This window comes from Rattus rattus, chromosome 17 (genome assembly GCF_011064425.1).
Source record: "Rattus rattus isolate New Zealand chromosome 17, Rrattus_CSIRO_v1, whole genome shotgun sequence".
Taxonomy (NCBI): Eukaryota; Metazoa; Chordata; class Mammalia; order Rodentia; family Muridae; genus Rattus; species Rattus rattus.
The window spans coordinates 43,197,794-43,210,651 of NC_046170.1; the positions used below are offsets into that span (position 1 = coordinate 43,197,794).

The window sequence follows — 12,858 nt, forward strand, 5'->3', positions numbered from 1 at the left end:
TGGGTACAAGCAATACTAAGATGAAAGGAAGAATGGTCACAGCAGTAGCTGGTACATAGCAAAGGTTCACTATTTACTCTCTTGTCTTTACTACCTGCAAAATAGCATTAATGATAACGGCACAGAGCACCAGAAGCAGAGAAAGGGCCGCACAAGATGGACAGATTATTAGCTTTTCAGATAACACTAATGCAGCCAACTGTAAGGAAATTTGCTGGACCACGAGCACACACAAGGTCACAGCATGTCAAAGAGAGGGAGCGCTAACAAAGGGCGGTACCCTGCGCCCAAATGAGAATCAGTGAATTTAAAAGAAAAACCATACATTTTTGTCTGCAATCAAATTTAAGTCCTGCTCATCAAGAGGACAGTCTCCCAGGACAATAATCTTTCCTTCTGGGGGACGGCTAAAGCAGGCAGGGTCCACAGGGTCCACAGCACCTTACCCCTCCAAACCAAGACACTTGTGTGGAGGAGCAAGGGCACCTGGGGGAACAGGGAGAGAGGAAGGAGCACGGTGATCGTGGAGAGAGAGATCGCGGAAAGACGGAGGTTGTGGAGAAGAAAGAATAGAGGGCGACCTGAGGAGGGAGAAGGAGCAGAGGGAAGAGAGAGAACGGGGAGTGAAAGGGGAACAGAAGGATGGGGAGGAGGGGGCAGGGCTGAGGTACTGGAGAGCAAGGGAGAAAAGGAAGCTTGGGAAGGAGGCGGGGGTGGTGGTGGTGGGAGAGATGAGAAGCCCAGCAGGGACCCGGGTAGCACGGGGTCCGCGTGGGTTGGTGTGGTGGAGCCAGCTTGGCCAGCCGCACCGTTTGAAGGCGCCGGCTTAGTTCATCAGCGCGGCGCGCAGACGGGGGCGCTGTGGTCTCGGATAGAAGAAGGCGACGCCGGACCCGCCTCTTTCCCCGCCCGCCGGTGTCGCAGGGAAGCCTGGCGGAGCAGGCTCGGCCACATCGCGGCCGCGCGGGCACAGTCGCCCAGCCGAGTGCGGACCGTGCGCCGCCTTTGTCCGCCGGTGGCAGCTGGTCTCGCGGTCGCCGCCCGCGATGGCCCCGCAGCAAGGCCGGCCGGCGCTGCCCTCCCGCTGCGAGCCGCCGGCGGCGCCGCCCGTACCGCCTCGCCGGGAGCGCGGGGGGCGCGGGGCGCGCGGGCCCGGGGTGTCCGGGGGTCGGGGGCGCGCGGGCGGCGCCGAGGGACGCGGCGTCAAGTGCGTGCTGGTCGGCGACGGCGCGGTGGGCAAGACCAGCCTGGTGGTCAGCTATACCACCAACGGCTACCCCACCGAGTACATCCCCACGGCCTTCGACAACTTCTCGGGTGAGCGCCAGGCGGGGCGCGGTCTCGGGCTGGGAGGCGCGGGGTGGCGCGGGGCGGCGCGGGTGTCGGGACAGCAGCTCGGCGGGGCGGCGGCAGGGCGTCCGACCGAGCCGGCTCGGTGACTCGGGAGCGAGCTGCAGCTCAGGAGTCCTTCCCACCTGCGCCCTCCGGGGCGACTCAGTTCCAGCCGATCTCCGCCTGGAGCAACCGGGATTGCTCCGTGTGTGAGCCGGCCAGGCGCACCGGGGAGGGCTGAGGCTTGCGAGAACGTTCCTTTCTTCTGAGCCCAGCGCCTGCCTGGCCTGCGCCCCGCCTGCGCTGTCTCGGTTTCTGACGGTTGGGCCAGTCCTTCCAAGCTTGTCGTTTAGATTCAGCAAGTTCTCAAGGGTGGGTGGGCTCGCGTATCATACAAAGATAACAAAAGTGAGGCAATCATTTATCTTGATTTTTAAAAAGTCCTTTTAGGATCTTAGAAAAAGTTAAAAAAAAAAATCACATAGGCTAGCATGAAAAATCTTCCCCCTGAAACATTTACCTCTGACCTCCAGTTTCCGTGGCCAGTCTCTGATTTCCTCTTTCAGAGACCCTATGGATAAAACAGAAGTGCATGGTACCTCTCCACTGCCCACTAGCATAAACATTTATAAACAACTAGAAAGGCTATCAGAAGGGGACAAATTGACTAATTTAAGCTGAAACCTCCATGTCTTTACTGGATGTCAGTCCTTGCTCTCACCCCATCTCTGGACCCTGGTGAAAAACCTGTGTGGCTTCTCTCTGCCAGCTCTTCTCTTTAATCCTCTCTTTGACGCGACAGAGAACAGTACCCGGTGATAGGCCACCCGTGTTTGCACAAGTTCTCAAAACTGCTGGAGTTGTATGATAAAACCTGAAGCCAGGAGACTTCTTCCCAAGAGAAAACAGAATTATCTAGGAGGTTTTCCACTGATTTAAAAGTGCAGAGTTGATTCCCACCTAATCCCACTCCCCCCCCACCTTGTGTTGTTTCTAGGTCCTTTGAAACAAGGGTGACAGGAAAATTAATCTTCCAGGCTTGAAAGGAAAACACTAACCTTCCGGGGCACCTTCCAGGGGTCAGGGCTTTTCTGCCTCATGCTCTGTGGTGGAGGGAGCCCCCACCTTGGGTCATTTGTACACTTCCATGGGTTTCTGGGCTTAGCCAAGTCCTTAGTTCACTAAGAGAACCCAGAGCAGGAACTGTCAATCTTCTGAGAGGGTAAAAGACGTCCTGATATTCACCTTGTTCTTTTTTTTTTTTCTTTCCCTCAAGCTGTGGTGTCCGTAGATGGGCGGCCTGTGAGACTCCAGCTCTGTGACACTGCAGGACAGGTCGGTATCAAGTTACACAGCTCGGCACTGGGAAAGGAAACAGCCTTTTAAAGGTTTCCAAACAACCTTTGCAGTTTCCAAATGATTCCCTTAGTAACTGGGTCATTGTGAAACCCGGTGAGGCAGGCCCACCCCTGCTTCAGCTCCTTTGAGGGCAGTGGGAGGAGGAGAGGAGGCTGAGAGGGACACCTCTGGGCCAGTGAAACAGGGTCTGCCTGTTCTGGGAAGGCTGAGGAGGAACTGCCCCTTATCTTAATAGAACTTTCGGGAAGCTCTCACGGTCTCGCTTAAGCTAAAAAAGAAAAACCACAGGAGTGGTTTGTAACCGTTTCTTAGAGGAAGCCCCTCATATCTTATAATCCATGGATTCAAGGCTAATGAACCTGAAACTTAAATGTTTGTTCAAAGAAAAACAGTAGCTTATGTTAACATCTGTCTTCCCCAGTTCTCAGAGCAGTGGGCTACTCTGTTTGGTCATTCTTGTCTAGAGGGTAAAATACTGGGATAGGAAGCCAGGCAGGAGGCATAGGGATAGGATCCCCTCAGTGCCCTCCAGAAGGGTTTTGGGCCTGGTTGAAGCTGCCCTAGAAGCTGTTCTAGCCATTGAGGTCCTAAGTATTTAGGTACCCAGGGGACAGTGAACTCGTCTCTCCCGATGTCTAGAGCTGACAGGATGCGGAGGGGATAAGCAATCCCTTTACTTTGCCGACTGTCCATGCAGATGAAGAAGCTGGCCTTCCTGTGTTGCCAGATCTCATCCAACCCAGGACCTTTAGGGAACTCATTACTGTAATATAGCAAACTTGGGACTCACGACTGGCTTATTCGTGAGACCTCAAGGAGACAGAAGACGGGGCTGTCTTAATGGACTGTCAGTCTCGTGATAAATGCAGTGATGGAATTGACGTCCCACTGGAAAGGCTGTTCGGCACCTATGCTTTGAGTGGGAGAAGCCAAACACCACCAATATGTCACTGCGTGGGAAGGAAACATCCAAACACAGGCATAGTTGTTCGTGCTTGGGAATCCAGCTCTCAGGAAGCTGCAGCAGGAGACTAGCCGCCAGTTCAAAGGCAGCCTGGCCCGTGTGGCGAGTTCAAGGACAGTCTAGGCATAAGATGAAATCTCAAAAGCAGACATGCCAGGCATGGTGGTGCACACTGTCACCTCCGCACTTGGGAGACAGGAGAATCAGAAGTTCAAAGTCGTTGACTCTATGGGGCATTTGAGACCAGCCGAGCTTATGTCTCTTAAAAACGGGCCAGCCAAGGAACACATCAAAGAGATGGTCTTGGGTCTTTCTCTTTCTGCATAACGTCCTTGGGACTGTTTTATACAGATGGAGGAGGGAGGCTGGGCTTCTCCATCCGTAGGGCACAGTCAGAAGTATGTAGTTGCTATAGGCCCCCTGAGGACCCCAGAGAGGAGCTGCTAGGATGTTGGCTCAGGAATCACTGTGCCACTCCTCAGAGGTCTCCACCTGCCACCTCGGCTTCTGAGGGAGGCGGACTTTCCTTGGAAGATGAGTCCTGAGTTGCAGTCGGACACACCTCGGGGTTCCATGTGGTTTAGTTCCTGAACCAGACGGTGTGAGCCATCAGCCCGTGGACAGCTGTGGGCTTGCCTGCTGCAGACCTGGGGTCAGTAGACTAGCTCTGAGCTCAAGGAAGACAACGCAGTGCAGAGAAAAGCCTTGGCTATGGGCTTTTGAGAGGGGACGGGTACGTCGGAAAACCAACTCAGCATTTCTAAAAGGAAGTCATACCGTCTCCAAAAAAGCCAGGGAATAAGCTGAGAGTAGTGGCTTGGGCCTGTGATGGCAGCGTTTGGGACACTGGGACACAAGCGTCAGGTCTGCCTGGGCTATGGTGAGTTGAAGGCTAGCCTGGGCCTTACTCTACAGTGAGATCCTGTCTAAAAGAAATATCAAATGTATCAGTAGGTTGCATTTTCATATTTCTCGAATCTATGGATGTGCAGCAGTAATAATTAAAGGAAAAGAGGGGGCAGTGTGTGAAGCCGGGGGGATAAAGGTGGGGCTCGAGGGAAGAGGGATAGAGTAAATACAGTATACATGGGAAAATAGATTTTAAAATGTCTAGGAAGCTAACAGTCGATAGTTTCATAAAGGCAGTTATAATGGAGGAAAGGCTTGGCGCCAAGCTGGTGTTCTTGTTTGGAAGTTGGTCTCCTGGGCGGTGGGGGCTTTCTCCGAGGGTGCCGTGCCTCCAGCTTGAAGACTAGCTGGCAGGGAACACACCGCTGAGTAACCAGCGGGGTTCATCTAGAGATCTGTAGCAAAGCAACTTCAAAGACTGCTGTCCAGTCGCCAGCGCCTGGGGCGAGGTGCAGGCAGGACAAGCAAGTAAGTGCTTGTTTTAACCGGAGCAGAGGGGACCTGAGCTGTTCTAACCTTGCTGCCCTTGCTCTGCAGACCACCGGTGAGGGAGCTGACATGACAACTTCATGTCAACAAAGGAACTGTTCCTCCTGTGGCTGGTAGAAGGAATGGGAGTACAGGTTAGCCGGGCCACAGGGTGTGAGCATGGGTGAGCCTCCCTAGCTGTTATGGGAGCCAGAACCCCAGCGTAGCTCTGCTGGGACAAATATACCCAGATTCACTTCTCCTGCCTTTGCGTTTCCCCATCAGGGTGGTGAGCGTTTAACTTTGGACTCATGGTCTCGTGTACACAGAGCAGAGGTGGACAGCAGGCCTGCAGGAACTGTAGCTGGCCTGGGGGGCAGGTGGTGCTGCTGAAGGAAGGGTGGCTGGCTTCATTCCCCACCAGGAGCCAAAACTTCATCTCATGCGGAGCCATGATGTACTTGAAAAAAAAAATCTTCATGCTAAAAGAGGGGGGGAAACCGGGCACAACCTTTACTAGAAGGAACTTGCCATCCTATCTCTCTGTGTGTCTGTCCTGGCCTTAACAGTCTCTCTGGAGTTCACACTGGAGGCTTGGCAGTTGTCAACATATGTTGTTGACTTGGCTTTGGGACTCCTTCCTTGAAAGTATATTCTGGGGGTTGGGGATTTAGCTCAGTGGTAGAGCGCTTGCCTAGCAAGCGCAAGGCCCGGGGTTCAGTCCCCAGCTCCGAAAAAAAAAGAAAAAAAAGAAAAAAAAAAAAAAAAAGAAAGTATATTCTGGCTGCATCACTGCACCCCAGTGCCCTGCACCGGGGTCTATCCCTGCCTCACCCGTCTGGCTCCTTAACCGGATCCAGTCACCAGGCCACTGTGGGCTCCGGATGTGGCCGAAGTGACTTCTTTCTTTCTTTCCTTTCTTTCTTTCTTTCTTTCTTTCTTTTTCTTCCTTCCTTCCTTCCTTCCTTCCTTCCTCTCTTTTTTTAAAGATTTATTTATTATATATAAGTACACTGTAGCTGTCTTCAGACACATCAGAAGAGGGCATCAGATCTCATTACAGATGGTTGTGAGCCACCATGTGGTTGCTGGGATTTGAACTCAGGACCTCTGGAAGAGTAGTCAGTGCTCTTAACCACTGAGCCATCTCTCCAGCCCGACTACTTTCTTTCTACATGTCCCATCCCCAGCATGGCCAGAGCCTGGTCAGTTTTATGTTCCTTGCTCAAGGCCCAGTAAAGGAGGGACAGTCCCCAAGCTAACCCAATTGCCCGGTTAAGTTTCTACATTTGTCCTTTAGAGTTGGCAGTAAGAACCCGAATCATTCTTTCTCAGCTTTCACATACTAGGACCTTATCAGGGGCAGAGACTCCCAGAGCTGCTGGGTTCTCTCCCTTGAGCTCTGTAACTCTCAACTCATGTGGCCAGTGGGTTATTGACCCACAGTGGAAGCAGACCCTGGGACAGAGAAGGGCTCATTAGCAAATTAGACTGACAGTTGGTGTCTTTAAGCCAAGAAAGCCGCCTGTGCTGGCTGGGTTTTGTGTCAACTTGATACAGACTGCAGTCATTTGGAACAAGGAAACTTCAATTGAGAAAATGCCCCTCAGCGCTTTGAGTGAGGATGGCCCACCATTGGCGCGTCCGTTTGAATACTTGGTCCCCATTGGTGGTCCTCATTGGGAAGGATTGGAAGGTGTGCCTTGCTAGAGGATAGGTGTCATGGGAGCCACTTGGAGGTTTCAAAAGACTGGTGTCATTTTTAGTGTGCCTTCTCTTCTGCTTGTGGATCAAGATGTGAGCTCTCAGCTGCTCCTGCCTCTGTGCCTTTGCTCTGACATCATGGACTCTAGCTAGTCCTCTGAAACCAAGGCCAATTAAACGCTTTTTATTTTTAAGTAGTTGCTCTGGCCATCATGTTTTGTTACAGCCATAGAAACATAACTAACAAATGACAGATCGGCCTGCGGTTCATTTCCTTATGAGTGATTGATGTGGAAGGGCCCAGTTCCCTGTGGGAGGTTCCACACTTGGGCTGACGGTCCTGGCTGATATAAGAAAACAAGATATAAGCAAGCCAGTAAACATCACTCTGCCGAGGGCCCTGCCTGAGTTTCTGCCGCCATTTCCTGCCTGGACTTCCCTGGATGACTGGCCATACGATGGAAAATCAAATAAACCCTTTCCTCCCTGTATTGTTCTTGGTCCTGGTGTTTATCAGAGCAGTAGAGACCCCGACTAAGATCGTCGCAGTTAAAGAATGCTGTGCCTGTAAATGGGACTGTAGGTAATCAGTGTCTGCCAACTGAGTAATGGAAAACATTGAACACGTTTAACGTTTTCCTGTCTTGGGAAGTCATCGATGTTGGAGGCTGGAGGATTTCAGTGCGCACAGACGCATTTCAGATAAGGGTGAGCGGATGGGACAGTTTTTCTGGGAGGAGACTGAGCTGGAAATGGTGCCTCCAGGATTTATAAGACGCTTGACAGGAGGAGATGTTGAAAGGGATGCTGGCTTGTGCCTGGAGTGTGTGGTGTTTGGGGAGTCTGTTGATAGACTGTAGGACATCCATCCTCACTTACCTGCTCCAGGTCTCTGTACCACGGGATGGTTGTGCATACCCTGCAGTTATGTTGTCTGTCTGAAACATGGTGTGGAAGCTTAGCTGAAGGAAGGAAGAAAAGTAAGAGGAAGGGAAGAAAGATAAGATACAACCAGAACAAGAATGGATTAACCGTTGTCTGGGTGACAGTGAGGGAGGGTGTCTTTAAACTGCCCCTGGTAGTGGTCTACATAGATCCCTGTTCTCACTTTGAAGTCTTTCATGTTTCTGAGGAACATGCGTCAGTACTGTGTGCTGGGGCTGGGGGATGAATCTGCATCCTTGTGAAGTTGTGACCACAACTGTGCGTTGTGGTCAGGCAGAGTAGGGCTGGACCTCAGAAGGGAGTTCTGTTAATAGAACAGAGTTTAAGAGGTCAAGTCTCGGGCATCAGTGTGGATGAATACTGACTTTCAGAATAGTCAAGTTCCAGGATTTAAAAGAGAGAGTTGGGGTCACTGTGGGCCAGAGCTCATCTGCTTTAAGTGCCTTTCTATAGCATATGACGTGGTAGTCATGGTCACCAAGAGCGTATTTGGAGTGTTAAGGCTGCACCTGTGTCCCAGGGCAGGCCCGAGACACTGGCCCCTCTTTATAGAAGTAGGTTTTCTGTGAGTATCCCGGCCCTGAGGTTGCTTCCTAAGGTGGCAAGAGCTAACAAAGGCTTTGTGCTTGGTTTCAGGATGAGTTTGACAAGCTGAGGCCCCTCTGCTACACCAACACGGACATCTTCCTGCTGTGTTTCAGCGTGGTAAGCCCCACATCCTTCCAGAACGTGGGCGAGAAGTGGGTTCCGGAGATCCGACGTCACTGCCCTAAGGCCCCCATCATCCTGGTCGGGACACAGTCGGACCTCAGGGAAGATGTCAAAGTGCTCATCGAACTGGACAAGTGCAAAGAGAAGCCGGTGCCGGAAGAGGCGGCGAAGCTGTGCGCCGAGGAAGTCAAAGCCGTCTCCTACATTGAATGCTCAGCCTTGACTCAGAAAAACCTCAAGGAGGTTTTCGACGCTGCCATTGTTGCTGGTATCCAGCACTCAGACTTCCAGCAACAGCCAAAGAAGTCTAAAAGCAGGACCCCGGATAAGGTGCGGGACCTGTCCAAGTCTTGGTGGAGGAAATATTGCTGCCTGGCCTGACTCTTCTCAAACGGCTGGTGTTTAAGCTGCAACAGCTCTTTACGATGTGGCTGTGGTCATAGGATGAGCCCTCCAAGCATCCTCTTCCGCCCTCAACTTCCTGTGTGTGTGAGCCCAGGTTGAGATTCATATGCAAAATACGTTTAAAAAAATTTTTGAAAGTTAAGATTTTTTTTCCCTCGTAAGTCTGAGAACTTAGAGCTCTGGATTACCTTATATTTCATATGAAAAGGGCTCTGCAAAGCTGGGGTGTCAGCATGAAGTCCTGTTGCGTTGTTCAGGACAAAGGAGAATGGGGCCTTCTCCTGATTAAGGGCTACTGGGTGCTCAGTGCGGGATGCGTGCGCATCAGACTTGGTGAGAGTGGGTGTGAGCTTTGAAACCACACAAACCAACCATCCCCAGTTTCGTAAGAGCAAACATTTGAAAACAGCGAGGGGCTTCTGCTTACAAAACCTCGTGCCCATCCCTTCTGTTTACTCAGATTCACTTAGGATTTTAAAACAACCAAAACATCCCACAGCCTACTGGCATTGTGTTGACAGAACAGTGCACTTGCTTGTTCCGTTTTGTTTTTTTTTTTTTAAATCACGTGACCAGTTTTGTTGCTGTGAAAATGGTGGAAATGCCTCTTGGGGGGCAAGGGCTGGGTGCACATCTGACATTTTCTTCAGGGAGCGACTCGTGCTGAGATCAGAGAGTGCTCTTAGCTTTCAGGACTTCAGGTCATCTTAACATGTGGGATGTACACACTTTGAACCCCAGTGCCTTCAGGGTCCTGTGACTAGGGAGGCACTATATTAGGGGGGCAGGTATATGCAAGGCCTTACCCAGCGGCTTCTCGCTGGGGGTCATGCTTGTGGCACTTGTCCTGTAAGGCGAGGGTCTTCTGACTGTTCTGAGACAGCCCTGTGTCAGGAACGCACTTTCACAGGGTTGGAGGTACTTCCAAGACGCCATAGGAACCAGTGAGTCACAGCTATCAGTTCACTGTGGGCAAGAAACCTCTTTATGGCCACCTGGTAACAAAATTTTTCTGTCTGTGAATTTTTTCTTACTATTTAAAAGAAAAATCAACCATATGTTTTTCTATAGGAAAAAAAAGTAAAAGAGCAGGCCGTACTTCAGGTCAAAGACTTCTTCCTGCTGGTAAATAGGACTGAAGACTTTCTTACATAATTAAAAGGCTAATGGCGGAACCACTAGAGTACATGAACTGTTAGCCAGCAATATTAGCCATGTTCTCCTGATGTGTTTCCTTCTGGCCCGAGTGGCAACATTGTTTCACTCATGAAAATGCTTGTAACTGACCTGGTGACTGAGCTTATCCTATTGTGCTTGGCTGTCTGGAGAGCCAGCCTACAAGTGGGGCTTTTGCCTGCCCTGTGTACAGAGGGTGGGTGGGGAAGAGTGAGTTATTTAATTTTAAATGTTATAATAAAAAAGCCAATGTAGTCGAGACCAAGGAGATGAGCATTTGAGGACACAAACTTGAAGTCTTGGGCCAGGACTGTTGGACCTTCCTGCCTCTGGGAAGTGGCGTAAAAAGGACGCTGTGTGATCGAGTTCTGGACACTATTCTGGGATGCATACCCCTGGACTGTTTATGCCACAAATGTGGTGGGTTGACACTGACTGGCAAGTTTTCAATATTCCTCCATCCTGTGGAGTCATAAGTAAGGTCTGATTGTACTTGAGGTTTTCCTGCATTTTTACGTTTTGAAAATAGAGGTTTGGGCTGAGAAATCTAAAAGCATGTGCCTGGGTGGGATTAAAGTTGGTTCTCTTCAAAGCTGAAAAGCGGCTGGAGGCTCAGCCTGGTGTCTGGGAGGATTCTGTGAGCTGTGTGGAGAGGCGCCTCTTCAGCCTTGACTCGGTGTAGGCCGACTCACCTGAAAAGCCACACCGTAGCAGGCTCCAAAATCGTCACCTCAAGCCTGGGCGCGAGCAAACTTTTGATGACTTTGTTTTCTGCTCGACAGACGTGCGAGCAGCTACCCAGAAGTCTCAAGCCAAAAGGGGGGGCTTTGCTCCTCTGCAGGTGCCTTACCAACGTGTGCTCTTCTCTTTCCCGTGTCAAAGATGTCGGACAGGATCTTGTACTTGAAAAATGCTATAAATGAGATGCTATGAAATAAATTCTGACCTGTGGACAGAGCTGCTCTTGTGTATTCCACTGAAAGAATGGAAGCTAAGGTATGCATTGGCCTGGGCAGGTTAGGAAGCTTCCTGTGTTCAGGGATAGCATCTAGTATTCCATTTACTCAACACGGCCTTGTGGGCTCTGGACTCGGTGGGATGGTGGCGACCCTCTGCATTTTGTTTGTTTTGTTTTTTGTTTTCGAGACACGATTTCTCTGTATAACTTCCCTGGCTGTCTTGGAACTTGACTTGTAGCAGGCTGGCCTTGAACTCACAGAGATCCGAGTTTGCATCTGCTTCCCGAGTGCTTGAATTAAAGGTTTGCCACCACGCCCGGCTCCCCTCTGCATATTTTGGGAAGGCCAGGTTACAGAGTCCAGACTCCAGAGGTGTACAGTGTTGAGGGAGACCTGAGGGCCTGAGAGCTTCAGGCTGTGAACACTTGGCTTCTCTTTCTTCAGATGAGTCCTTGGGGAAGAAGTGGTGGGCATCAATCTATAAGGCACCAAGGAAGGGAAGCAGAAGCTAAGACCCCATTACCCTGTAGCAGTGCAACTGAAGCCCTAGGTGCCTGTGACCCAGGGTGCCAAGAACACTGTGTGCTTTTTGATTCTGCAAGTTAGTCTATCTTAATGAGCGTGTAGCTCTAGGGGTGTGACTTTAGAGAGCAACCATTCTGAGTGGATAGATGTCATCCTGCTTGGGGCATGATACCCAGCATAAAATAAACAACTCAAAGGATATCTCTCGGATCACAGCTTCGGAGGTCACAACTGACCCTGGGCCTGGGCCTGATGTGAGGTCTGTTGAGGTGGAGAACCCTGGAGCAACAGCCACTCACCTAGTGGTGGCCAGAAAAGCCGAGTGAGAACGTATGTGTCGACAGCCACCTTACTTCCTTTCTTTCCATCCAGCCCCTCCCCCACCCCCATGGACCAGTGAGGCCCATATTCAGGGTGGGTCTTTCCCTTAAATAATCCCTGGAAACACAGAAAGTGTCATTCACTAATTTTGGCACTTCTCAACACAACCAAGGGGGGAAGTCTAAGATTAAATGTCATTGGGCTAGAAAGATGGCTCAGTGGTTAAGAACAAGTTGCTTTTCTGCAGGTCCTGAGTTGGGCTTTGTATTAGTCGGGGCTCTTCAGAGTCACAGAACTCATGGGTAGTGTCTGTAGAGTAAGGGAATTGGTTGATGACTTATAGTCTGTAGTCCAACTCCCCAGCAACGGTCAGCAGCAGCTGTGAATGGAAGTCCCAGGATCTAGCAGTGGCTCAGTCCCACAAGGCAGGCAGGCGAAAAAGAGAGACGCTTCCTTCTTCCAGTGTCCTTACGTAAGTCTCCAGCAGAAGGTGTGGCCCAGATTAAAGGTGTGCACCACCAGGCCCAGATCTGGGACTTGCTTTGTCCCATGTGACCTTGAACTCAGAGAGCTCCTTGCCTTAGACTCCTGGGATTCATAGCCACTTTGCCTCAAGATTTCCAGGCCAAGATCCAGGTCAGAAACGTGTATCTCCCAGCCTCAAGATCAGGATCAAAGGTGAGCCTTCCAGTTCTGGATTGTAGTTCATTCCAGATATAGTCAAGTTGACAACCAGGTTCCCAGCACCCATGTCAGACGGCTTACACACCTGTGTCTCCAGCTGCAGGGGCTCTGACACACTCTTCCGGCCCTGCAAGCACCTGCACTTATGTGTGCATATTATACTCAGATGCACATGCGTGCATCTAATTAAAAGTAAAATCTTTTAAAAATATATTAACTGTCGTAGTTATCTGGTAGCAGGTAACTCATTGCTTACCGTGTGGCAACCAGTAGGCCGCAGCTTTTGCAAGAACCAGCCGGACATCCCACCATGATGGTTGTTGGGAAGGCTGGGCAGAGAGCCGTCAAACCACCTCCCATACCACTTGAGGCCAGAGAGCCAATGGTAGGCTAGCT

The 12,858-nt window shown here is 50.9% G+C and overlaps 1 protein-coding gene across 1 annotated transcript; it reads left to right on the plus strand.

Moving 5' to 3' along the window:
* Nucleotides 1-921: 921 nt before the first annotated feature.
* On the plus strand, nucleotides 922-10,930 carry Rhou (ras homolog family member U). The gene is made up of 3 exons (XM_032887677.1): nucleotides 922-1,317; nucleotides 2,609-2,667; nucleotides 8,318-10,930. Exons 1-3 carry the CDS (start codon nucleotides 1,047-1,049, stop codon nucleotides 8,771-8,773), a joined length of 786 nt encoding a protein of 261 aa, XP_032743568.1. The 5' UTR covers nucleotides 922-1,046; the 3' UTR covers nucleotides 8,774-10,930.
* Nucleotides 10,931-12,858: the final 1,928 nt, after the last annotated feature.